This window comes from Lonchura striata, chromosome 5 (assembly GCF_046129695.1).
Source record: "Lonchura striata isolate bLonStr1 chromosome 5, bLonStr1.mat, whole genome shotgun sequence".
NCBI classification, from domain to species: domain Eukaryota; kingdom Metazoa; phylum Chordata; class Aves; order Passeriformes; family Estrildidae; genus Lonchura; species Lonchura striata.
In genome coordinates, this window is record NC_134607.1 from 15417287 (window position 1) to 15442184 (window position 24898).

Sequence of the window (24898 nt, forward strand, 5' to 3'; positions counted from 1 at the left end):
GCTCCAGTACCACCCAGCCTCCCTCCATGAGACAGACACCCAAGGTAAGAGACACCAGGCCATTGCTCCATGAGCTCGGATATGCAGCGTGGGTCACGGGGAGGCGGGAGGAGAGCAGGTCCGTGCTCCAGCTGCCTGAAACGTGCACTAGGAATGTGCAAAGTTTAGTTACTTCGTGCAAAGGTTGTATGGGTCTTGCAGCAAAACTTGCCAAGCTTCAAAAATCTTTGAGCCAGCTCAAGCTGGATGTTGGCCAAGCTTCCCATGAATATCAGCTCAGCTCTGTTGAGTTTCAGGTGGTCACCAGCTGGTTTTTATCCACTGGCCAGTACAGCTTGGGTGCTCCTTGGTGTTGTGCTTCTGAGTTTGGGGAGTTGTTAAAATTCAAAGCACAACTCGAGCAGCTCAACCGATGCCTGGCATAACCCTGTTGACTTCATGAATTTATTCTGAAGCTGACTTTGTCCCAGGGAGTGAGGGGTGTGTAGGCACACACACAGCCACACCAGAACATTTGCATGAACCCGTGAACAGCTCAAGCTGCTGAGCTTAGCACAAAAAGGATTTGGAAGGTGGAAAATCTTAGTGTTTCAGTCAGGTGTGTATTGTGTCTAGTTGATCCAGTCCCACATTTCTTAAATAGCACAGCCCAAGCTGTCCTGTATAGTTGAAGTCTTTAGATTTTGGCAAATACACTCTCCCTGGGTATAAGAATTTTCTGTATAGCTGAAGTGCCGCACACCGTACTGAGAGCAGAGCCATGTTCTGCCAACTGTAACATGAACACAGTACTGCTTTTTAATTAATTCGCCATCTGCATTAACAATAGGCACAAAGAACTGAGGAAGAGGATCGTTTCCTCCCAAGTGAAGGGGTGAGGAGCAGGGAGACTGGAAGGACGTGGCCAAAAGCCCAAGGAAAGTATGTAAAGCAGCCAGGCATTGAGTGAAACTGCCCTGAGGCCCAGACCAGACCACTCTCTTAACATTTACAGCTCTCTCCCCCTCTTTCTCTGTTAGGGAATGAATTTAATTAGAGTGAAAAGGAGTTGCTAAGAGACAAGAGGAGTTCTGGAGTTTGTTGCTGGGGCTGAATTGCCACTCTGCTTCCAAGGCACAGTGCTAAAAAGGATGATGTAACATGAGCCTGCATAAAGCTCTAGGGAAAGCTGCTCTCTCCTCCTTGCTGTTCCAGTCTAGTTTGTCAGTTCTCAGCTCCTTTTTGAGCTGTTTATTTTCTCCTAGACACCGGCAAAAAAACCAGGTTCCTATCCCTATAGTACTATTCTGCCTTGTAGATTCCTCCTTGTGACCTTTCATGTTGGAGGTGGCAGTGGGTGGGCCTGACATCTATCATGAGCAGGTCACTTTGGAATTTAAGAGGTTTTCTGCTTCAGAATTCTCCCTAGTTTGTTACTCTTTCCTCTGCTCCACCACGATTTCAGCCCAGCATTGACAATGGGTCAGGTGATCTTTCCAACTCCATTTCTGCAGCTTAACATTTTGTTTTGCCACCCTGGCTCATGCCCAAAACACCAGGAGATTCCAGGCAATCTCTTAGGCAAGGGCTGTCTACCTTCCAAAGTTTAGCTTCATAGGGTCACATCGTTGCTAAATTATAGCTTTCCTTTTCACCTGACCTCTGTTATCTCAGGATCATCCATACACACAAGATGATTAGGAAGATAACCTTCAGCATGGGAAGACATGTGTCCTCCATGGCACGCAGGGCCACCCAGGTGAGAAGACTTCTGCATGGTGAGTAGTGCACTGGGTTCCTTGGTGCTCCCACTCTTCTAAAACATATTTCCATCTTTAGGCGTTGTTGCAGGGCTCAGTTTGTTCGCAGTAATGTTCAAGTGGAATAACAGTAACCATACAACCTCAAAAATGGTGGCAGAGGATCATTCAGTGATGGTGATGAAGATTATACTTCATATTAACAGTAGAGATATTTTGCACACATTTCACTTACATAAAACACAGCTCCAGTCTTCTTAAAGTTATTTGTAAATTCCCCCCAAAGAACAGCTGAAGAGGGGGATAAATTTGTTGTGATGACGATAATTTGCTTTTTATAAAACAGCTCAGTAGTTACTGCAAATACCCACACAAATAACTCACTCTTCTGTGTTTATCTCCAGGTGGTTATGTCAGGATTCACCCATCTGTACAGGAAGCTCTGGCGGAGGGGAGACCCGTTGTAGCCTTGGAAAGCACCATCATTACACATGGCATGGCCTATCCTCTCAACTTGAGGTGGTGGATTTTAATGTTCCTCATTCAGTGAAGTTGTAAGAATGAAGCACATAACTTACTGGATTGCTATCAGTATTCTTGGTCAAGTCAGAGCTGTTGCAAGAGCAAATGGAAATGTCAGGTTGTTAGGCATTCAGGCTGTGAGCTCAAGTGTAAAACAATTGACTTTTAAGGACAAATTTGGACTTTTAAGGACAAATACGGAGAGCTTAGTTATCTTCTTATCCAACACCTTAAATTTCTAGATGGAGAGCTTAGTTATCTCATTATCCAACACCTTAAATTTCTAGCTTAGTTTAAAATAGAGCAGCAGATAATATCACCACCTGCTCTAAAAGAGAGCTATCAGCCTTTTCAGCTGCATCATTTGTACAGACACTGAACACTCTCTACAGTTTCTTTTCCTGTATCTTTTGTAATGCAAAAAGGATTGAAATACAATAATGAATTCTGTTCCTTAGCCCACTCATAGCAGCTACAGTAAGAACTCATGGTTCCTTCTCACTGTCTTCTGTACCCTGCATGGAACCCCTGACCTCTACTCTTTATTTATCAATTTTCAGTAGACTTGTGTTTCATCGAGTTGCAGTGCCAGAAATCATTGCACTCTCCCCTCCATCCTTGCTACCAGAAAGCAAAAAAAGGTTTTGGTATTGATTTTCCATCTTGCTTTTTACCTGGCCATTATTCTGCCTGACATTCTCTCTTAAAATGAAGCTCTAAAACTTGATTTTGGGGAAGAGGTACTTTCAGTAGTTAAAGATTGCCAAGCATATGTCCAGATAGCTCAGAAAGGAAGAAGAAGCTGGTCCTAAAAAAGATAGTGTGTGAATGATCAAGTACAAAATCTGCTAAACTTTGGCTTAGTCTGCAGCCCTGGATTACCCTAAAACAGCAGATTTTTTGGCGCTGTTGTTACTCTATATCTCACTGACTGTATTTTAAAAAATATATCCTGTTGATTTGAGCAGGACTTGAACTACCTGGGGTTTCTGTGAAGGTCTATTATGTCAGAGAAATAACAGGAAAAAGATACAGAAAAGTCCTATTTTGAGAAGATCCCTATTTTCAGTTGTATATTGCACAACCAGATTTGCTTGTAAACCAAATAATTTTTCTTAAAAATGAAGCACAGAGCTTGGACATTGCCATCCTTGAAAGTGGGATCTCTTCGCTTCTGCAAGTTCAAGGGCAAAGATTTCTGCCATGAGGCAGATACAAGAACAGTATGTAGCTGAAATTACAAGAACTGTAGAACTATGAATGATGCCCATCAAACATGACAGTTTTCTTTCCTGATTGTTTCCATCCATAATTTTGTGATTATTGTTGTGTTTGTCTTACTTCAGCATGGCCAGAGAGGTGGAAGAAATTGTGAGAACAAATGGAGCAGTGCCAGCCACTGTGGGTATTTTAAGGGGCCAAATCCACGTGGGACTCACAGATGAGGAACTTGAGTTCTTGGCAAGCAGTAAAAATACAGTTAAAGTGTCTCGGAGAGATTTTCCTTTCGTCCTCAGCCAGGTATGGTGTGCAAACTTTCTAGTGTGGTCTTTCCTACTAAAGTATAGCTGCCTTTCTAGCAACAGAATAGTGCTCTCCAGCTTCAGGCCACTTGGCTTTTAAACCTCTCAAAAATATAATGGAAAGTGGTATCTTATTGCTAAGTACAAAAGTGGCCCTAACCAGACTCAAAATACATCAGAGTAAGGGAATGACATACATTAAATAGGGCTTCTGAAAAGTCATTCTGGTTGTGCTGGCAAGCCATAGGCGCTTGGCCAAGAATATTCAGATTGGCACGATAGCACATTCTCTCATGTAAACTATGTGACACTTAAGCCATCCCAGGCTTAAAGTGATGGATAAATGTGCCACTAGCTGCCTGCAGAACACCCTGGACAACAAAGGCCTCTGCTATCAGGTCAAGAGCAGCTTATATAGCAGGGATGACAGATGATTCACAGAATCACAGAATATTCTGAGCTGGAAGGGACCCACAGGGATTAGAGGGTCCAGCTCCTAAGTTAATTCCTCTGCCTTTTTGGCTAAAAGAGTATTTGTGTTAGAATATCCCTGCTCAGCTGCTCACACTGCTGTGTGGCAGACCACAGCTGGAGCTGCTTCTCCATGTCACCCTGAGTGCTGACTGTGACTGGCTGTTCCCCAACAGGGCTTGTCCGGTGGCACTACCGTGTCTGGAACAATGATCGTGGCACACAAAGCAGGAATTCCTGTGTTTGTGACAGGTGGCATAGGAGGTGTCCATCGGGATGGGGAGAAGAGTAAGAACATCAATGCATTCTACTTTTCACTCTGTTGCTACAGTTTCATTCAATTCCTGCTTTTTCCTTTTCCCCAGCCTGTCCTACAGTAACTATCTGTTCAGAGGAATAAAGTTAACATTCTTCTTGATCAAGCTTTCTCCCTGATGCCCCCTTTCCAGAAGCTTCCAAATATTCCTCTTGAGCCCTGGACAGTTGTTAAGGCAGCAGAAGTTTCTCTTTATCCTTTGCTTACACGGGATTATATTGATATTGTTTGGTGCAAAAGGAGCTGACTGCAACTCTGCCTTTTTGTAACAGCTGCATAACCTGATACTGGCTGCCAAGCACAGTGTTATCAGCTCTCTCGGCTGAGGAGAAGAGCCTTGCCACAAAAGAGTGTGTTCTGTGTTAGAGGTGTGTACTCCTCTCTGGAAGATGGCCCGGTCTTGGCTATACAGTTTGTGGCTTTTAAGTGCATTCTCTCTTCTCAGCTGTATATATTTCCAGCACAGCCCAAGTGCAGTGCCCTGTTGTATGCCATCCCTTTCAGATGTGATATAAATTCCAGACCAGGGAGTCTCCTGAGATCAGCTCCTGTGGTACTTTCTTTTTTTTGCAAGCATTGTCAGTGGCAAACTCAAAATCTTCTTCAATGATATTGCATCGTCTTGAACTTCACCCTTGCCATACAACACCTTTTTCTTTCTTTTCTACCAAATTTTTGCATGCTCTTTATCAGTGTGATCAAATAGCCAAAAGATAGAGTACAAGGCTGCACCTCTGCCCTTAGCCATGTGACTTATTTTTGTCAATACCTCTTTCAATCTCAACACCTAAAGGCATGATTTAAACCTTTAATATTTGCTTGTGGATCTAAACAGTTTTAAAGTCAGGCAGTGGCATCCTGGGTATATGTGGCTTTTTAGGAGGTCAGAGCTCAGCAGCTTGGATTACAACACAATCACCAACTCAGTGCTGCTTGTCCCTTGGCAGCTCTGGATGTGAGTGCTGACCTGACAGAGCTCGGACGAACGCCGGTGGCTGTTGTATCTGCAGGAGCCAAGTCTATCCTTGATATTGGCAGGACACTGGAATATCTGGTAGGTAGCATGGGCTGTGGTGTCAAAGCAGATAAGGTTCTTTGTGCACAGAGTACCCAGTGGCACTGGGATGGGTCCTAAGCCATAGATTTTCAGAAATTGCTACTGAGAGGTTGTGAAGCCATACTTACAGTTCTGTAGACCTGGGGCTGTACAAACACTTGGCTGCTCCCTAACATAAACCCATCCATGTACAAGGGGCTGTTCCAGCAGCTGCTCCAACTGAGGTCAAAGATAGTGCCATCCATGTCCTTCTTCTTTGTCATTAGATTTGCTTTTCGGGGATGATGCTCCCAGAAACTGACAGACCAGGAAAGCTAGATCCATCAAGCACTAAAATAAAACCAGAATCAAAAAGGGAATCAGATGATTTGCAGCAATCACCTTTTAATGTTTGGCATGCTGGCAGGGCTAGCACTTTAAATGACAGCCAACATTGATATTTCTCAATCACAAGCAGAACTCGTTTATATCCTATCAGTTAATGACACATCTTCAGATCCCAGGGTGTTATCTTGGACTCAGGATGGTGCCAATGACAGCTGCATGGCTTTGGATCAGCCCCAAGCTAACACAAAGGATGCACAGTGCCTCCTCTGCCTCAGTGAGCCAGATCTGATCTAGCCACTTACCATGTCTGGCTCTTGGTGAGAGGATAGAACAGAATGGGCTGTACAAAAATAACCACGACCTGTGCCGAAGAAAGGCAGCTTCTTTCTGGATAGGAGGAAAAAGTCCCATTCTTCAGTTTCCCTCCACCAATCACCTGCTTGTCTCACCTTCACTGCTGCAGGAGACTCAGGGTGTGTGCGTGGCTGCCTTTGGAGAATCAAGAGAGTTCCCAGCCTTCTTCTCACGTCAGAGTGGCTTCCAAGCACCATACCATGTCCAGGATGAAGAGGAGGCAGCTAAACTCATTGGTGTGTTTCAGATGGCAAAGGCCCATGTAAGGTCCTGGAAAGGAGGGACACAAAAATTACCCTGGATGAGGCACATTCTTTAAGTCTACAGAAGAATTTGCCCTGGAAAACTGTGCCATCCTGCCTCCCCCATTCCTGCATCAAAAGTGCTTTGAAAATACAGCAGCAGAGAAGTCCAGCCTTTACAGCAAGTAAAACTGGAAGCCAGCTGCAGCCAGCTTGGCATGCTCATTCATGTTTTATTCCACCTGGTGAAGTAGAGGCAGCATGTAATAACATGTAGACAAAAACAGCTTCTGGGCCCTTAGAAGGGGAATCAGTTTAAAAAAGAAAAAAAGAGCCTTTTACTGTGCAGACAGACTCAAAAGAAATAGGCAGATGTGAATTGGTTGGGTAGCTGGAAAATATCCTGATCTTGGGTCAGGATAAGAACTGGAGCTTGAGCTCTGAGGCTTCCTACACCTCATGCCCACTCTCCTCTGTCCTTTTCCTTCAGCACCTGACTTCTCCAAGGAGTGCCACTAACAATATTCCCATCCTCTCCCAGACAGTGCTCTGGGGCTGGGCCTGAGCAATGGGGTGCTGATAGCAGTGCCCTGTCCCCAGGAGCGAGCTGCCGAGGGCCAGGCCATTGAAGAGGCCATCCAGCAAGCTCTCAGCCAAGCCAGGTGAGAAGCAACCTAAACGTTTGCCTTTGCTCAGCCCATGGTCTTGGGGCAGTAAACAAATGCAGGGACACTGCTGCAGGAGCCGTAGCACAGCTTAACCTTGGGCATGGGTGAGCCCACAACTTATTTTCAACTGTACCTTTATCTAACCCAAAGCTTGTTTACAGGACTTGTTACAATATGTGGTTATGGAGATAAAGTATCTGCTGGCAACAGTGCTTCTCCTCTGCTGCCATTTCAGCTCATCTGTGGGCATTTTCTTTATATTTGCAGGTCCAAAGGAATCAGAGGCAAAGAAGTGACCCCCTTTTTGTTACAGAAGCTCACAGAATTAACTGATGGGAAATCGCTGGACTCTAGTATCCTCTTACTAAACGGGGGGAAAAAAGAAAGTATTCCAGTCTATTTCCTATCTCTTCTGATAATGCCTGGTAGGAAACACCATCACTTTATTGACAGTCTAGCAAGGAGCAAACACTTCCATATCTGCAAACAGATAAGAGTTTAGCACCTGCATCCTGATTTTTCAGGAGCATCCTTACTGCTTTCATCCCCTTTTACATTAAAAACTCGAGGGCAGCACAGATGGCAGCTGGTCCACAGCCCAAAGAAATCCCTCTCACCTGACCCTGGATCTTGCCTGCTCTGTGATGGAATCTCTGGATGCTGTTGTCTGTGCTGGGGTTGCACACTGGAAGGTCCCTGGGTTTCCTAGCTGTGCTGTACATCACACTGCTTTATCCAGCCTTCCCTGTGGGTACAGAGAAGGAGAGACCTGGGGGACAAACACCCCTGGGTGAGCAGGAATCCTACTGCACAGCCAAGAGAAAGCAGAGGTACTGGCTGGGATACCAGTGGGAGAGCCAGATGCACATCCAGGCTCTGCTGCCAGCCCTCTAGGAGACTGACCAATCAGGGCAGAATGGTAAAGGTATTTTCGGATATAAGAGTTATATGCAGCCACAAAGTAGGGCTTTCAAAGACTCTGATACTCTGCTCCCGGTGCAATTTGCTAAAAAAATTGCTTATAGTGACTTGGCAAAATCTCAGTAGGTATCTCCTTCTGGAAAAGCTGACCAAGATCCTCTAAGGTTTTTAGGGTCTCTGCTGTAATTTAAGTACTTCATCTTTTTTTTTCTCTGAGAAATCTTTGCTTCTATTCCCCTCATATCAAACTCAGTCTTCCTCTCTGTGGACACTGGGGGAGGAAGGTGAATTAAAAAAAAAAACCAACAAAAAAACCCAAAAACAAACAAACAAAAAAAACCCCAAAAAAACCAAGAAAACCAGAAAGAAAAATCTGAGTTTTCATGCAGCATTGTAACTCACTATACTTGTTCCCAAAGGATTATGGTATGGGGGATTGGGGGATCAAACCTATCAAGTCCCAGAATGTATTTACTACTTTCTTCCTCTAAACAGTTCCTACATAAGCTTCTAACAGATAAGACTTGCTGGTATTTTTAATTTTCCTCAAATAAATGCTCAACAGACCTTGCACTGATCCAGAACAATGCCAGAGTGGGCAGCTGCATTGCAGTGGCCCTCAGCAAGCTACAGAAAGCCAGAAGGAATGGGAGCCAGCCTGGGCGAAGGGACATGACCACACCCCAACCAGTGAGTCATCTGCTGGCCTCCATGTGGTGCCTCTCTGCTGACAGCACAAGACAAATTTATATCTGTTCCCAAAAGTAAAAGATTACTCAGCCAGGGACCAATCATTCTCCTTCACGCTCTCAGACATCTCCCTTTAGTTTCCCTTGTTATTCTTGAAAGGTAAGTGCCTTCTCCTCCTCCCCTTATCCACATTTACAAGGAATAGACACTGACAGTGGCCTAATCTCATTAAGTCTTAGACCATAAAGGCTATTAAAACTTTCATCACCTTTTCACCTTTTACCGAGCCCTTATGTACAGCTTCATCTCTATAGCTCTTAGTACCAGGGAACTTGTGACTACAGGAATAGACCTGGAAGAGCGTGGGGAGAGATATTTTGAGCTGCTGAGCCATAAATAGCTCTTTCTGTTGGCCTCCTGGTCATGACTGACAAAATCACAAGAGTTACAGCACATCCCAAACAAGATCTACTATAACCCTAATACTCCTCACTCTCTTGGATTTTGTCTGTGCCACGCGATTTGCAGGAAATCTATTTTAGGTGGTCTTTAGAGACATGAAAAGTTTTCTAAAATGCATTTGCAATAAAATTTGTCAACATAAAAGAGGGCAGTGACTCCAGAGGCAATAATCCAGCATTTGATGAGAAAAAGCATCTGTATGTCCCTAAAGAATCTGGAAACTTCCTGTTTGTGGAGCTAAACTGCTCATTCTGACTTTGTAGGACAATAAAAGAAGTGACCTGTGTCACTGGGTATGGCAGTTTCTCCTGGGAGCTTACAAGAAATTACTGCATTTTCCTGCCCACTTTTTCCCATTTTCTTTGCTTTTTTACACACCAGTGCTTGAATGTTTCTGAGGCCTGGTATATCACACAGAGAAATCATCAGTATCCCTGTGTGTCCACTGCAACATCCCACCTGCCACACTGGGGCTGGCTGTCAGCAAGCATAATTCAGAAAGCAACAAAGAGAAGAGATTTTGATAATTTTTAATTGGGATTGTACAAACCTGCATCTAACTGTTCAAAATAAGCACTGGCCCTTACACTGTAAATAAGAGAGCTTTCAAGAGGGTGAGAAAAGTGACTAGGTAAAGCAAAGAAGATTTGGAAACTTTTTCCTGAAGTACTTCCAACCACTTTTTACCTCTTTCTTCCCTCTTAAAGGTGGTGATTGGCGGCATCAACGTTGACTTTATAGCCAAGGCACAGAACCCTGAGATCCTGGTACTGTATCTGTAGCAGTTTTCTCAGCACCAATGTATTTCCAGCTGCTTTTACAGGAGTACCAAGCCACAGGGATTGGGGGAAAGGTGTTATCCATGTATGATGTCTACATGTGTGCATGCACGCACTTGGGAATGCTGCACGCTTGGTGTGTTGTTTAGATGGATAATGGAATGATATATAGCAACCTACTCTGTCCCCATGGTGAAAATCACCATCCCTGACACTCAAGAGAGGGACAAAGCAATGGGACATTCATACAACCTCCCCACAGTGGGGAAACCCCCAGGTACCCATCTCTGGCTGTCTGAGATGTCTTAACTATGGGAACCAGCACAAATAGGAGCAAGAGTCTTTGTGCAGAGTACTCATGAAGGATTTGAGTCTTATACACACACAAAAAAAACAGCAAAAAAAAAAAAAGGAAAAAAAAAACCAAAGATGGCTTTAAAAATAGAACTTTAAATGTTACCAGACTCCCTTTGTCTCAATTTGGGTTGAACAAGAAGCAAACAAACTAAAGCGGACCAAAGCTGGGACTCCCCCATGCAAATGACCGCTATTTGCATGGCCTATACAATTTTTATCAAGCTTTACCAAGTACTGCAGATTGAGGTGGGAAAACTTGCTCAAAAATTCTTTGGTGTCTCAAATTACTCTGATGATAGCAAGGCAGGAAGCTTCTGCCATCAGATGGGACAGCCTATGAAGACCTCTCAGTCAGATAGGGAAAATGTGCTGGGGAAGCTGTCTGTAAGGAATTTGGCTATTTAATATAGTAGGGGCCAAACAATATTATAATGGTCAAGGGTGAAATATACTGTGGCATCAGTTATGAAAGCTTGCAAAAGCAGAAGTTCCGCTGCTTCAGCTGTGATGTAACCAATGCCATACACAGCCCACATTTGGCCATCACTACAAGGAGCTGAGCTGTGTCCAAGGAAGGCTAGACACTTCTTGGCATGTCAGACATGAGTGCAGATTTCTGGACTACCTATAGCATGGTGAGGGGGCCAAGGACCAGTGTAGGTCCTGCTGGGAACAGTTGACAAGGGGAAAAGGGGGCTTTTAATGTTGCATAAAAAAGTGAGGTGTTAGCTGCCCTTCTGCCTTCAGCGAGCCCTGGAGCTCATGGTGCATCGAGGCTGGTACCCAAGTGCCAAGTCTTGGATTTTGGAACTGCCAGCCAGAAGGCTCCTGCTGAAAGTTACTGTGGTTAGGCACAGAGGAAAAGCCCCTCTCAATATCGCTGTTTTGGCTTTTTAAAGACAGATTTTTTTCAAAGGGCTCCACACCCAGCAGATCCCATGTTTAGGCCTGCTGGATTTGTTGCAGAGCAGTGGGTACCACTCCCTCTTCGTGCTGTCTCAGCAGGAAAGCAGCTGTATTCTGACCTGGTTGTAATTCCCACATGGCTTTCAAGGCTGCCCGGAAGCTAAATGCTTAATAAGTAACTATCTGATCTACTGAGAAGGATGAACAATTTTGCTCAGAGAGAGTTGCTGGAAAAACTATTATGGTTATCATTCTCTCAGGATACCCAGAAGTTGAGCAGAGTCTCATTTTCACATTAAGAATTCAAATCTTTTAAGACATGGAAGAAGGTTCCAGAGACTATCTAAATTCTCTGATACTTTGCCAGAAAGCATCAACACAGCCTCATTTCAGATCACTTTTAGCAAGCCCATTTTCACCTAAATTCTTTAATCTGGGCCAGCCCCACACAAACCCAAGAAGAGATATTTGAATACCACTCAGAGTTACAACCGAGTTGGCAAGGTATGAAGAGAACCACTCATTTATTTTTCTTTAAAAGCCAGCTGCTGGTTTCTCTCTCACTGTACCCACCTGCTACTCTAAAAAGAGATGTAGCATCTTAATTTTTTTTGGTGGGGTTCTATGACAGGAGAGATCACCCACAGCTGGATCGCTGAGCAGGAGGCTGCTACATCTGCTCTTAGGGCAAGGCTTGGAATAAAAAAGACACCCAGAGGCTCTGCCTCTGTGGTGTATGGGGGACTAAAAGAGAGGATCAGCATGCCAGGCAGCAAAGGGGGCTAATGAATATTTTCACTATTCCTGCAGGCATCCGTTTTAAAACACAGATAATGGAATTACATAAACCACAGTTTGTGCTTATTGCTGATGGCAGCTAGCATCCTCTTTAAAGACTGAAATAGGGGCCAGTGTTCAAAGCCATGTTGTTTGACTTGCTTAAGAAAGCACCCTTGCCTTGCAGTTTTGGGTGCTAAGGTCTGGGTTTTTTTCCCCTTGCCTGCCTATATTACAGAGAATGAACTTCAGAATGAAAATAGCCAGACTCACTTTGCTTTTGAAATCTGCAACTCTCGACAAGATACAGTTGCAGATGGAAAATACTCAATCCCAACAGTACCAGTGGCAATTCCCAGGGAGCTCAAGCAAAGGCAAGGGAGGGGTGTTTGACAAGGAGTGACATTTGCATTTGATGAGGAGTAACAAGCAGTGCAAAGATGAACAAAGGCCATCAGTTGGTTGCTTACGTAGAGGCAGTTCTGCTCAGGTGGCCTGAACAGCCTAGGGCTTGGAGAGCTGCCAGACAGAAAAGCCAAGATATCAAAAATTAGCACCAGATCTTACAGACTACAGAAATGGGGAGACGAAGAGCTAAAAAAAGAGCCTGAAGATCAGATGAGAGAAATAAAAATCATATTTAGATGGGAGAGCAGCCTCTCACACTGCTGGATGCAGGAGAAAGCCCTGTGTGCAAAGAACAGATGTGCAGCTTCACGCAGGGGAAGAAGAATCCTTGGGGAGCTTCAGAATGAATGTTGAGAATACCCAAGCACAGGGATTGTTGGGAGCAGAATATTCCTTACAGTCAGATGGCAAGACATGTTCTTGGTTAGAATAGATAGTGGTATTTACAAGCAAGGAAAATGTTACGTTCAAGGCTGTTCTTGTGTACCTGGGCAGAGGGACTGGGCCAGGAGCTTCTGCATAGAGGCATTAGGACTACCAGTGGCAAGCTGTCTTCAAAGATGGAAAATAGTTTTCAGGATTTTGTGAAACAAGAGCTCTAAAACCATTTGATAACCAGATGAAGCCCAAATTGATCTGACCACTAACTGAAGCAATTTTTCTGGCAGAATTAGAATGAGATGGGTGAGCGACTGCCTGTGTTCTGACAATTTGTCTGTGACAGAAAGGAGATGGGCAGCGAAGTGGAAGGCAGAGACAAGAGAAAAGAATTTGGTAGCCAAACATGTGGAAAAGAAGGGTATTTTTAATGAGGGAGATGTTTGGGAAGCCTGTGCGCTGGGTGCTCTCTGCTCCGTCTGATTGCTGACCTATGTTTCAGCAGTATCAACTTCAGATGACAATGGAGACGTAGCAACTATGCCAAGCAGCCCTCCCAGTTTTGCCAATTAACTGTTCTTTCTTCCAGGGTGGTGGGCAAACAAATGCTGGAAGAGTGAGACGAACATTTGGCGGTGTTGGAAGGAACCTGGCAGGTGCCTGGTGCTTGGGTTCGCCTGTGGGTGCATGCCAGCTGTGATCTGTCCTTTGGTATTCCTTCAACAGCAGGAGGGAGTCAATGTTGACAAGATTTGGGACACATTAGGCAATATACTAGTGGGCAGACTGCCTGGAAAAGGCAGAGCCCTTTCCAAGAAATAAGAGTGGAGGGAGTTGAGATCAGGAAAAGGAAGGTCCGCAAATATGACGTTAACTAGCACACGGTGCAGTAACCCTGAATCAAAGTAAATAAGCGTCAGTATCTCCAATGACTACTGAGCAGCCTCATATTTAATTCATGCCAGGATATAGACACAATAGAAGTATGCTTAGAGCAAGAAGTTGAAAGGAATAATCACAGTTCCAAACTGATAAACCTCATGCCATGGACAAAAGGAACTGGGGGTACAGGAGTTACTGTAGAAGAAGAAAGTTTACAGTCCTGTCCATGGGAAAGGAGCACACAGTACCTGTGGCTCCACCACAAGCAGCAGCAGACCAATATTCTTGTACTGAAGTTAACAGTTACAAAAATATATTAGGATTATTCCAGCTTTTAGACATTTCCCAGTCTCCTAACATATATCTACTGTCACTTCAGATCACTAATGAAGAAGCTTGAGTGGAAAAAATCCCCCAAAATACCCACGCCACCCACAAAGGTACAATGTGTGATAACTTGAAAGGAGAGGAGGAAAGGTTTCCCATTAATACATTCAGATTCAGTGGTTCTAGTAAGATATCATGGTGAGTGGGCCAGCACCAGAAAACGCTGTGCTCAGAAACAGCGTGGGAAAACCCACATGCCAGAAAAAAGCAGAATTTGCTTCCCTCTCTTTTCCTCCACTCCCAGATGTTCCAGATAATCCTAAATTTCAGGGTGCTGGTTCAGCTCTCTGTAGGATACCTCGCTCAGCCCTAAGCAGTCATTTGCAGCAGCTACAGCTCAATTTCATCTTGAACATCCTTCTAGGCAAGGACTGATGAGCATTAAGTTTTTCAGAAGAGGGCTTTCCTAGAGACACCCATGCTGCACCAGCTGTCACTGTGCTCACAGGACTCTGGTGGATTTGTTAACAGCTTTTGTTTCCATTTGCTTTTTAGACTGCTTAAGCCGTCTTGGACAAGCTCCTCTCCTTTTATCAGCCGTGGGAAAGGATGAGCATTTAGAGTCTGTCCTGCACTACTGCCACCACATGGTATGTGTCACAGAAGTAGCACCTCAGAATCTTGGAAGATATGACATCACACAGAGGGAAAATTCTTCCCAACCATGGCAGACATCAGAACCACCTTCCATCAGGCTAAGAGTAGGAATAATTCAATGCTTCTTTAGCTACAGACAATTGGAAGGCAATGAACCACCCCTAAAACACAGGTTAGGTGTGTTTTGGAGTCTGAACCATGGGCTCTGAATTCAGCTCCAGAAAGTGGTGCTTGGATGAGGTAGAGGTAAATCAGGAGGAACCATGTACAATTCTAGTGAAGGCTAAGCATAGCAAGAAATATGCAAACCTTGAACTCAAGGACACACAAAGCATTGCCAAAACCAACCTGGTCTAGTTAAAGCCCAAGACAGAGAAAATGTGGAACAGAAATTGCAGGTTGGACACTTCCCCAGCTCAGAAGACAGGATCCTCTCCAGAGCTGCATACACCACTTACCTGTGCATAGGGGAATACTTGACTTCAGCAGCAGCTTCTCCACAGGTCAGGGAGCTGGAGCAGCAGGAGCTCTCAGGAGAGCAAGGCAGAATATCACCACCCCAGCAGACAGCAAAAAAAACCAAACCAAACCAAACCAAAAAAAAAAAAAAAACAACAACAACAACAAAAAAAAAAGACAGGAGAGCAGCTCTAACCTAGGCCATCAGGCAACTCCATGGAGAAAAGGCAGGACTGAAGGCAAGGCAGGGTGTGAGTGCAGCCCCCAGGTGAGGCTGGTCAGGGTCACTGACTATTATTAGTGCCCTCATGATCCTGGGATCCAAACAGAGTCCATGGGGCCTTGGTTGTGGCTACCTGAGCAACTTGGCAAATGAAGAAATGAGAACATGAACTCTATTTTGGGTTGTAAAGGCTTCACCATGGCTGGCCTATAATCTTTTCTCTACACAGCAGTTTGTGCCATCCATGTGAGCAGTCTCCCAGGGGAGGTGGACTTGCTGGCCAGGCACCAAGCAATCCTTGCCTGTAACAAAGTACATTCCCACCAGTGCTGGAGAGGAACCTTTCCCTAAAAACTCCAGCTTCCCTGTCAGTTCCTGAGATAGGTACATTTCTCCATCCACATGGTCTTTCCAAGAGATGCCCTGTGTTCCCTAAGCAGATGGTTCCCAGGAGCCACAAAGGAAGGACACCCCACAGCTCTCTGCCCCAGTGCTGTAGAAACAGCTCCAGGGTGTGCTCAGAATCAGGCTGGGCAGTCAGTGAGGTGGCCAACACAAGTCACTGCTGTCTGCAGAGTGCCACCAAGAGATGCCATCCCACACAAGCTGTGAGAACGGGTGACTGGAGCAGGCAGGGCTGCAGACCACTCTTCTGTTACAGGAAACACAAAAACACAACCCATGGAACTGCATGGCAGAGACCTGCCACTCATTTACTAAAGGATTGCTTGAACCTGCAGCATTTGTTGCATTGCAAGTATTAACAAATAGCCATGTGCCAGCATTGTCTAGACTGAGATATCCTTGACAGGCTGCTTATCCCAAGGGAGAGCAGTGAGCTCCCAAGGGAGACCAGGTGGGCACAAATGATTGAGCTGAGTGTGGTAGAGAAGAGGAATGTGCTCAGTGTGTTACTGTCCTCTCTGTTTCAGGACATGAGCGGTGTCCTTCAGCTGGAGGGGAGGAGCACAGCCACTTACTGTGCTGTGGTCACCAGTGCTGGGGAGCTCAGCGTTGGCTTGGGAGACATGGACATCCACCACCGGATAACAGAGCAATATGTATGCACTCCCTCAGATATATGAGCTTTTTCTTGTGAGAAAGAGTGTGGGCTGTGACAAAAGGCCACTGGTGACATTTGTACCAGGAGGGAATGGGTGTGCAGAGGGCATGGGAGATGCTGAGGTTAACCCTGGACACTGGCCACTGGCACAGAAGCATAACAAGCCACCAGAGCCCTCTATTACTGCTGACCCAGGTGGAGTTTCTATCTGTTTCTGTTTATAAATATCACCACTACCATCATCCATGATATGTAGGCCAGAATCCTCTTCATTAACTTGTCCAAGTTGACTTATAATTTTGCATCTTAAAGCCAGCAAGAAATCAACCTGATTATAACCCTAACCTATATTTCTTCCTTTAGGGAAAAGCAGAAAAAAAAAGTGGACAGAACACTGGTTAAAGCAAATTTTCCTGTTCCATCCCCTCCCTTCCATCCCTGTTGTTTCTACATGCTGAGTTGTATCAACAGAAACTGTTGCTCAGCACATCCAAACATTCAAAAACATCAGGGAAGCATAATGACAGCAGTGTTTAAAGAGTGATTCAGTGAAAGCCCTATCACTTCACCCTCCTTTTCTGCTCAGCCTTTTATTGACAGAACACAAGCTTCTGCTTTCATGACTGACAGCAACATGGAAGTTCAGTGCAATTTACTCACCAGTGGCATCTCCATGACGTGGAGCCTTCCTAGGGAAAAATCTGGTTTTACTCCCACTTCCATCCCCACCCTTCTTCCCCAAAGCCTTGTCACGGAAAAAAAAAAAAACATTACATGAGGGATTATTTCTTCTGAGCTTTAACAAGCAGCTGTGATCAGTGGAAATTCTGAACCAGTCTTGTGCTGTAAAGTGCATTTTGGCAGCCCTTCTTCCCACCAGGGCTGGCAGAGACATGGGGAGATGCTGCTCGAGTGCCCATAGCACTGGCCTGGCATCCCAGCAAGTGGTTGTGCAACCTCAGTGAGCCAAAGGAGAGAACAGCAGCTCTCTACTCCACTGCTCAGCTGTAGTCCATCCCTGTGGGATCCAGGAGTCAAACACTGATGAACAGCCTGTCTTAGGAGACACTGTGCAGAGAGGACATCCAAATGGCACGGACTGCAAGCAAAGGTGGAGTCAAGCCAGGCATGGCCCAGGGAATCCTAGAGTTGCATTCAACAGCAGCATTCCATTTCCCTGTAGTGGTCCAGTGAGGACCATCAATTTTCTTTCTCTGCTGGAGGGGCCCTACCCCAGTTGAGTCCAGCTCCTAATGGCAGGAGCAGGGGAAGGAGAAGGGGAGGAGATGAGGTAAATGGAAAAATCCATTTTCTTTAGGGAATCACTCTTTTAGGTTCATGCCTGCACCTAAAGGCTGGAATACAAGTCAAAATCCTACATGAAGTCTGAGTAGCAATTATTTTGTCCTCCTGCAATGACTCAGGCTGTCTTTCCTGTGTGTCCTGGATTTTAACTAGGTTTTCCAGTTCAAGGAGAACCTGTGTCAAGCCCCACTTGTTTGCATTGATGGAAATGTGCCTCTCTCCACTATTCAGTACATCTGCCAACTAGCTAGAGAGCACCAGCTAGCAGGTAAGGAGAACTTGCCCTCACAGCATGTGTGCCAAGAGAGTCCAGGCACATCCCTGCTGCTTCCTGGAGATATCCACTTACTGTCTGACATGCCAGGTTATTCAGCACGTCTTTCTGTACTCTGCCACTCTGCTTCAGATGTGAAAAACATTTTGGATTTCTCTGCAGTTTTCCTCTTTCTGCAGCTGAACCACATTTCCTGAGGCATAGTTGGTAAAGCCCTTGAGCACTGCCAGAAGGCCAGGGAATGCTGCTCTCTGAGCCTTTTAATCTCAATGTGAGTGGCAATTTGAGCACTTCTGCCAGTCTGAACAGCAATATAGTTTGCTTCTCAGAAAAAGCACTAAAGCATCTTTTGAGAGGAATTCTCTTCCATTCCCATAAAATAAGTGCTCCCCTCCACTGGTATGCTGGAGACTTTTCACAAGGCTTCCTAAACCTTTAGAGTTACACCTTCCTTTTTAAAGCAAATCCCAAAGAAGGACACAGTGATCTAAAAACCTGGCAGAGGCTCCTAAACCAGCTAACTGGAGGAACAATACTGGTGTCTGGTTATATCATCCAGAGCCAGAAGCAGCTGTCTCATTGCTGGACACTGAGAAGGAAACCTTGGGAGACCTTGTCCCAAATTTGGGGGAAATAATATTTAAGTGCCTCATAATTTAAAGGTGTAACTCTAGTTGTGCAGATTATGCTAAGTGTTCTACATTGCATCCTGCTCTGACACAGGGATAAACCACTAATTAATTAATTAACTAACCAATTGCATTGTTGTTTTGAAGTGTGCTATGAGCCAACAGATGAGAACAAGGCCTCTAAGCCATTTCTCTCAGACAGCTGGAAAGCACTCACATACATTTCCCCCAACCTGCAAGAGCTGAGAGCAATAAATCGGACCCTCAGGAACCCTCTGCCAGCAGGTATTGAATACTTAAAGGGTCAGTCAGACTTTTAGATAACCTAGATCCTGGAGAAGAGCATTTTCTGCTTCAGCCTCTAATACAGGCAAATTGGGTTATAACATAGTGGGGATTCATAAGTGCTCATGGTATCTTGCCCCTTACTGCCATCTCTCTCTGGGCTGTATGGACTGATGACCCATCAGAGATCACAGTAGGCCTGGGCTGGCTCCTTGGCCAAAACCAGAGGTCCCATTTGCCTCACTTCATCACCTAAACAGGAGTAATGTCTGGTTTGTCAACATGTCCCTGAATCATGGTGTTCAGAGGGCACCTGTTCCAGCAGTGCCGCCCTTTGCAGAAATGACACGCCCCAAATGCAGATGGAAATCCAACAGCATTGAAACAAGGAAGCCATGTTTCAAGACACCTTTTTGATCTCTATGCTTAGTCCCTTAAGAATTGGGTTCCTCAGCATAGAAGTACAGTGTGGAAGTCTAACTCTGGAGAATTCCATGTTTCCCATAATATAAAGAAAAAAAAATTTACCAACTACATTTCAGAAGTGCCCATAAATAGTAGAAGTGCCCATAAATAGGCTGTCAGCCCACAGACAGGCTGGTTGAGGACCTTTACAGTTAGAGCACATTTTTCCCTCCCCTCTCTCTGAAGAGCTGCCGTCCAGGTTGGAGGATGTTATCCAGGTTGCAGTGGCCCTGGCCTGCCCTTTGCTGGCCCATCTGCACTGTGTGGTGGTGACCCTCGGCGCTCACGGCGTCCTCTTGTGCGGCAAGAGCCTGGGTGGGAGCATCTCCCTTTATCCAGGAGCTCACCAGCAGGTAAGGGCATGGAAAACTAACTCTGAGCTCTCAATTGCTTCCTTCTTGGACCATATGGCACTGTTGCTATTTCTGGTGTCATGGCAGCAGTCCTGGGAAACATGGCATCACTGCTGGAAAATGTATGTGTTTGAGAGGGTGGAATACACAGCTCTGAAAGAAAATCAAGTTGTCTGTCCCTGTACTGCTGGCTCCTAGCAGCAGTATTTAAAGTCAGCTAGAATTAAATGTGCTTATGTGAATATTCATGAGTGCGAGCTTCATTTGCAGGAAGCTTCATTTAAATGATCAAAGTGCAAAAAAAAGATTATTGCCTTTTTTTCAGCCTTTTCTTTTTTTGCCATCCCTGCAGAGCTGGCATCAGGTGCATCAGGCCTTACCAGCTTGGGCAATTCCCACTAACTTCCCTTCCCTCCCCCCCACAGGCTGCTGCTGCCAGGCTCTGTGCTGCCCACTACCCCGCCATCCCCATCAGCAGGGAGGAGATAGTCAACGTCTCAGGAGCTGGTGACAGGTATATCCTCGCTGCTTTGTCCTCTCCAGCTGCATGTGAAAGGGCCTTAATCGGATTAGTTTGAAATTCCACTGGAAAAGCAACTGCTGCTTGAGGGAGAGACACTAAGGATAAGACCAGGGCTGGTTACAGTGATTCCTTGCAAAGCTTGCTAAAAATGTACCCTGAAGCATCTTGGAAGCCAGGCTTGTCATTATTAGTTTTGCTTTTCTTCAAGATCCAAGCCTTTCCTGGCAATCTAAGAATTCTGAATTACTCCGGGTTGAGTTGCTAAAAGCAAAGTAAACCACCTTACATCAAAGCTGTCTTACTAACTGCCTTACTTCCATACTTCTCCAATGGAAGTGGAACTGCCACTCAAGAGCTAAAATGGCCCTGTAAAAGCATTTCATCAGGTTCTGCATTTGCCTCTGGCAATTTTGAAACTCTTGCTTCAAAAGAGTCTGCTGTATAATTGGCCTAGCTGTTCACACAACGCCATACATAGAAGTGGGAAATGACAGCTATTATTCCTAGCCCCAGTGATCAATTCTCAGTCTGTCAGAGTAATATTTTATTATGCTTCTTGTTAACTTGACAAACCATATGTAGCAGTCAGGTTGTTTTTTTCTTCTTTCTTTATATGTTGCAATAATTGATTCTGTCCTTTCATTGTCTTGGGCTAGACCAAAAGTCCTTATGTGACAGATATTTCCTTTTTCCCTTTCTACTCTTACCTAGCAATAACTCAACATGGCAACACTTTTTTCTCTGATCAGTGTCCAGAATGAGAAGGTTTTTTGTGGTTTTGGATTTTTTTAAACATAGAGACTCCTCAATATTTTACTTAAAATCAATCAATAACTTTTTGCCAAGCTGTTGAGCCCGCTTAACACCAGGACATGCTGTTTGTGTCCCAGATCACCTCTGAAGTGAGCTGACTCAACTGCAAGCTGGTCTTCTCCAACAAAGACCAAATGGTTGTTTGAAGCAATAGGTGTAATAACAGCAGAGGAATGGGGAGTGTCATGGGGTCAGCCTGACCTAAGGAAAGCTCAGCTTTGCTCATTACCTCAGGCAGGTGACCCCAGCCAGCCCCTCCAGGGACACAGCCTCCCCTCTGCACCATCTGCTCGAAACAAAAATACTGCTTACTGCAGGACAAGGTTTTTTCCTAGAGGTTAATTAAATGAAATGTCTTTTTTAGGGGTTTCTTTCCCATTTTAAAATTCAAGGGAAGATCAAAGGTGAGATAAAATGCACCACTGCCAACCACCTCCACTGAGTTACACTAGCGAACCTGGAAGCTTGTTTTTCCTTACAAACTTATCTGAAAGCTTGGGGCCTATTCCTGATCCCATTCCTGAAGTAACATTGGTCTGGTAATTCCTCTCCCCAGAGTCCCCAAAGCCACATGGGGGAATTTTCATCCAGGGTTTTTCTTAATAACCCCAACTGCTCTCCTGAACTCTGGAAATCCCTGTTCTAGAAAGTAAGAGTGCCAAAACAGACTGGAAATGCTAGGACACTGCAATGCCATACAAGCCAACTCCACAGCATATAAACTGGTTATGTGTCCCAAGCCCAGCTTGGTGGCACTTTCAAAGGACTATTGTAGAAACACAGAATGGTTTGGGTTGGAAGGGACCTTTACTGGTCATCTACTTTGAATCCTTCTGCAATAACCAGGGACATCTGCAGGTTGATCAGGTTGCTCAGAGTCCCATCCAGCCAGGAATGGGTCATCCAACACCTCTCTGGGTAAACTGTTCATGTTTCACCGTTCTCATTGTAAAGAATTTTTTTCCTAATATCTAAAATGTAACACTTTCCCAGCTTAGCCCCTGTGAACCTTCACACTTTAGAAGTACTGGTCAGGGGACAATGCAATCTAGAAACAGTGACCCAGGGCACTTCATGCCTCCCCTCCACCCTATGGCTCTTCTGCAGCTCCAGAGATCTGCCCATGAGCTGAGCATGTGTGCAGTGCCTGTCTGCTCCTTGCCCCTGGCTGCCATGACAACCTAACACCACATGCCCACCTATGGCATTGCTAGGGGATGCTCCCCCAAATATTTACACTCAACTCCTGGAGCTGTTGAGAGACTGGACACTTTGTAGAAGTCATAATCTTCAGTGCCTTTGTTATGGATAAAAAGATGTTGATGTAATTAGATGGAGTGCAAAATAAGGGCTCCTTTTACCATTCCCATAGATGTGCTTATTAATCCTCCCTGCCATCACACTTTTCTGTCCTTGCTTCTTCCTCTAAAACGTGATTGTCTTCTCCATTCCTTTTCCCTTCTCCTTTGTCTCTCCTAGCTTCTGAACATTTTTTCAGTAGTTGCTGTGAATGGAGTAGTTGCTCCCAATCTGCCCCAAACATTGCACTTACATCACTTTTACTGGGAAATCTCAAATGAGAAACCATAGCAAATATTTCCCAAAAATCTGACTTTAAAGTGTAATTTCAGCTTTGGGTTTCTTTTTCCAGCTGTGCCTGTTGTCCCTCTCACATAGATACAGAAACTTTATCTCCCACCCTATCCAACCCTTTGGGAAGAGAAGGCACCAATATAATGAGAACATAATGAGGCACCAACAAAGAGCAGATAAGTGACAAAATAACTACAGAGCTGGGGAAAATTAGATTCTTCCCTTCTTAGGCTCCTTTGTTTTCCCCTGCCTCACCTGGAAATCTGAGGAGAATAGAAAACATGGTACAAGAGGAAGTACCTCAACTTCTCAGATGAGAAGAATAAAAAATGCAAATAAATTACTCTACTAGGTACTCTAAAATGGATACAGAAAAAGCAAAACCCATTCATTGTAACCTCAGCCTTCCTGTGTGACATATTCTGCTGCTGTAAGTTCTGGTTGGGGTCCAAATGAAAGCTCTTACAAATGAACAGCCACATTCCTGGGTCCAAAGCTCTTCTCCCCTTGTTCAAACCCACCTTTCTTTTCCCTCCACAGCTTAATGGCAGGAATCCTTGCAGGGATGCTTGCTAAACATGACACAGGCACATGTGTCCGAATGGGTCTGCTGGCTGCCAGCTTGTCTCTTCGTTCCTATGAGCCCATTTCCCCAGAAATCAGCACTTCCAGTGTCAGCCAGGAGCAAGTCAGGAGCAGGAGCTGGCCAGAGGCAAAGGTGTGGAAGATGGACTAGATCACTGTGGCTTTCTCATCTATCCCCTCATCACACTTGCAACGATCCTATTTTCAGGAACTGGACTGTGTTTTGAACTTTGAGAACATTTATCTGCTTTGCTCCTGAGTAAACCCTCAAGAAAGGAAATCCCTACCCAGGGAACTTCTGTGGAATGAAAAGCTGATTTCTAGCATTTCAGACCTCCTGGTCTTCTGACCTCCAGGCCTTCTAGATTTTCTATTGAGGGAATTTTCTCTTCCTCCACCTTGTGTCACTGTTGTCCATTATCACAGTAGTTCCTCTGTCATTGACTCCTGGATCTTCAGGACCATGTCTCTTCAGCTGGGCCCAGCAGCAACATCTGTTCTTGCCACTTACTCTTTCCTATCCCACGGATCACAGCCGATGGCAGGGTGCAACTGGCAGGAACATGGCACTGTAGGATAATCTTATTCATCTTCCCAAGCCAGCCAGCACACACCACACCTTCTTGCTCTGAAGTCCCAATGCCCCTGGAGAAAGTAGGCAAGACAAAGTAAAGAAGAGTGACCAGGGACCAGCTGGTGGCCTTTAAAAGATGATAGCCCCTTGTTCCACATGCCTTCCTCTGAACTTGGGGCTTCCTTCCTCCTTCTTAAGTCCTGAGTGTCAAGTCTGAAGCAAAAGAGATCAGAGGGAGCCAAGGCATCTCCCATGGAAGCCATGAGGAAAAGTCACCTGCTCTCTCTAAGCATGTAATGTGCACAGGATGCAACTGCGGGTGCCAACAGATCAGTGACCACTGAAACTCATTAAAACTGATTTCTAGTAGAGTTGGGTCTCGGTGCTAGCTGGTTCCTAAACTGACTGATAGTAAACCTGGAGTACAGACTCACCCTCTGTTTCATCTAGAGACCATGGTCAGACCCCTTGGCTGAGGAGCAGCTCCCTGGTGTCTGACACAGCACTGAGATCAACCAAAGCTTGATCAGGACAGCTCTAACATCACTCTCCTGGGTGGGCTCTGCCATTTAACCAGTGAGCTCCCACTGCAATTGATAGAGGCATTAACTGGGTGCCTTTCTCCCACCTGAGGCTGCTTCCACCAGGCTCTTAGCAACTCCTCCTCTCTGAGCCCACACCTTTCCATCAGACACACAACATCTACCATCAGCTTTCCTTTACTGAAACCTTGGTTGCAACTGTGGTTCAGCTGAAAGATTCTGTGCTCAGATGGCACACACCCATGTGAGCAGGGACAGGGTGGCTGTGGCAGAAGGGTGCTGGGATGGTTGGGAACACAAGGGAGGGGGATTGGGGCCCACATGAGCAGCTGGGTTTGCTCACAAACTGTGAGGTGGGACACAGCAGGGCGGGGGAGGAGGGCTGTGCCCCCAAGGTATGTCCCTGCACTATAAAAATCACTTTGGCTGGATCCAGAGTCAGGGGAAAA

General features: G+C 45.3%; 1 protein-coding gene across 3 annotated transcripts; it reads left to right on the plus strand.

Annotated features, from left to right (window-relative positions):
• LOC110482628 (uncharacterized) lies at window positions 1-24278 on the plus strand. Of its 3 annotated transcripts, none has more exons than XM_021552025.1 (19): window positions 1-44; window positions 1654-1757; window positions 2144-2258; window positions 3608-3782; window positions 4432-4543; window positions 5519-5625; window positions 6419-6545; window positions 7093-7213; window positions 7487-7572; window positions 8706-8830; window positions 10000-10059; window positions 13487-13553; window positions 14662-14756; window positions 16378-16506; window positions 17967-18081; window positions 18864-19001; window positions 19653-19819; window positions 20245-20333; window positions 23289-24278. In XM_021552025.1, exons 2-19 carry the CDS (start codon window positions 1673-1675, stop codon window positions 23482-23484), a joined length of 2109 nt encoding a protein of 702 aa, XP_021407700.1. In that variant the 5' UTR covers window positions 1-44; window positions 1654-1672; the 3' UTR covers window positions 23485-24278. The 3 variants fall into 3 exon arrangements, with proteins under 3 accessions (XP_021407700.1, XP_021407702.1, XP_021407701.1); XM_021552027.1 differs by having other exon boundaries at window positions 27-44; window positions 1654-1738; XM_021552026.1 differs by lacking the exon at window positions 1-44 and adding an exon at window positions 695-921.
• The last annotated feature ends 620 nt before the right edge of the window (window positions 24279-24898 follow it).

What these genes read in the sequence shown, in the direction of transcription:
- LOC110482628 (XM_021552025.1), top strand. Translation starts at nt 1,673, where the DNA reads ATGATTAGGAAGATAACCTTCAGCATGGGAAGACATGTGTCCTCCATG. An exon ending in CACAGAACCCTGAGATCCTG is followed by an intron (nt 10,060 to 13,486) that starts GTACTGTATCTG and finishes TCTTTCTTCCAG; the next exon opens with GGTGGTGGGCAAACAAATGC. An exon ending in ATCCAGGAGCTCACCAGCAG is followed by an intron (nt 19,820 to 20,244) that starts GTAAGGGCATGG and finishes TCCCCCCCACAG; the next exon opens with GCTGCTGCTGCCAGGCTCTG.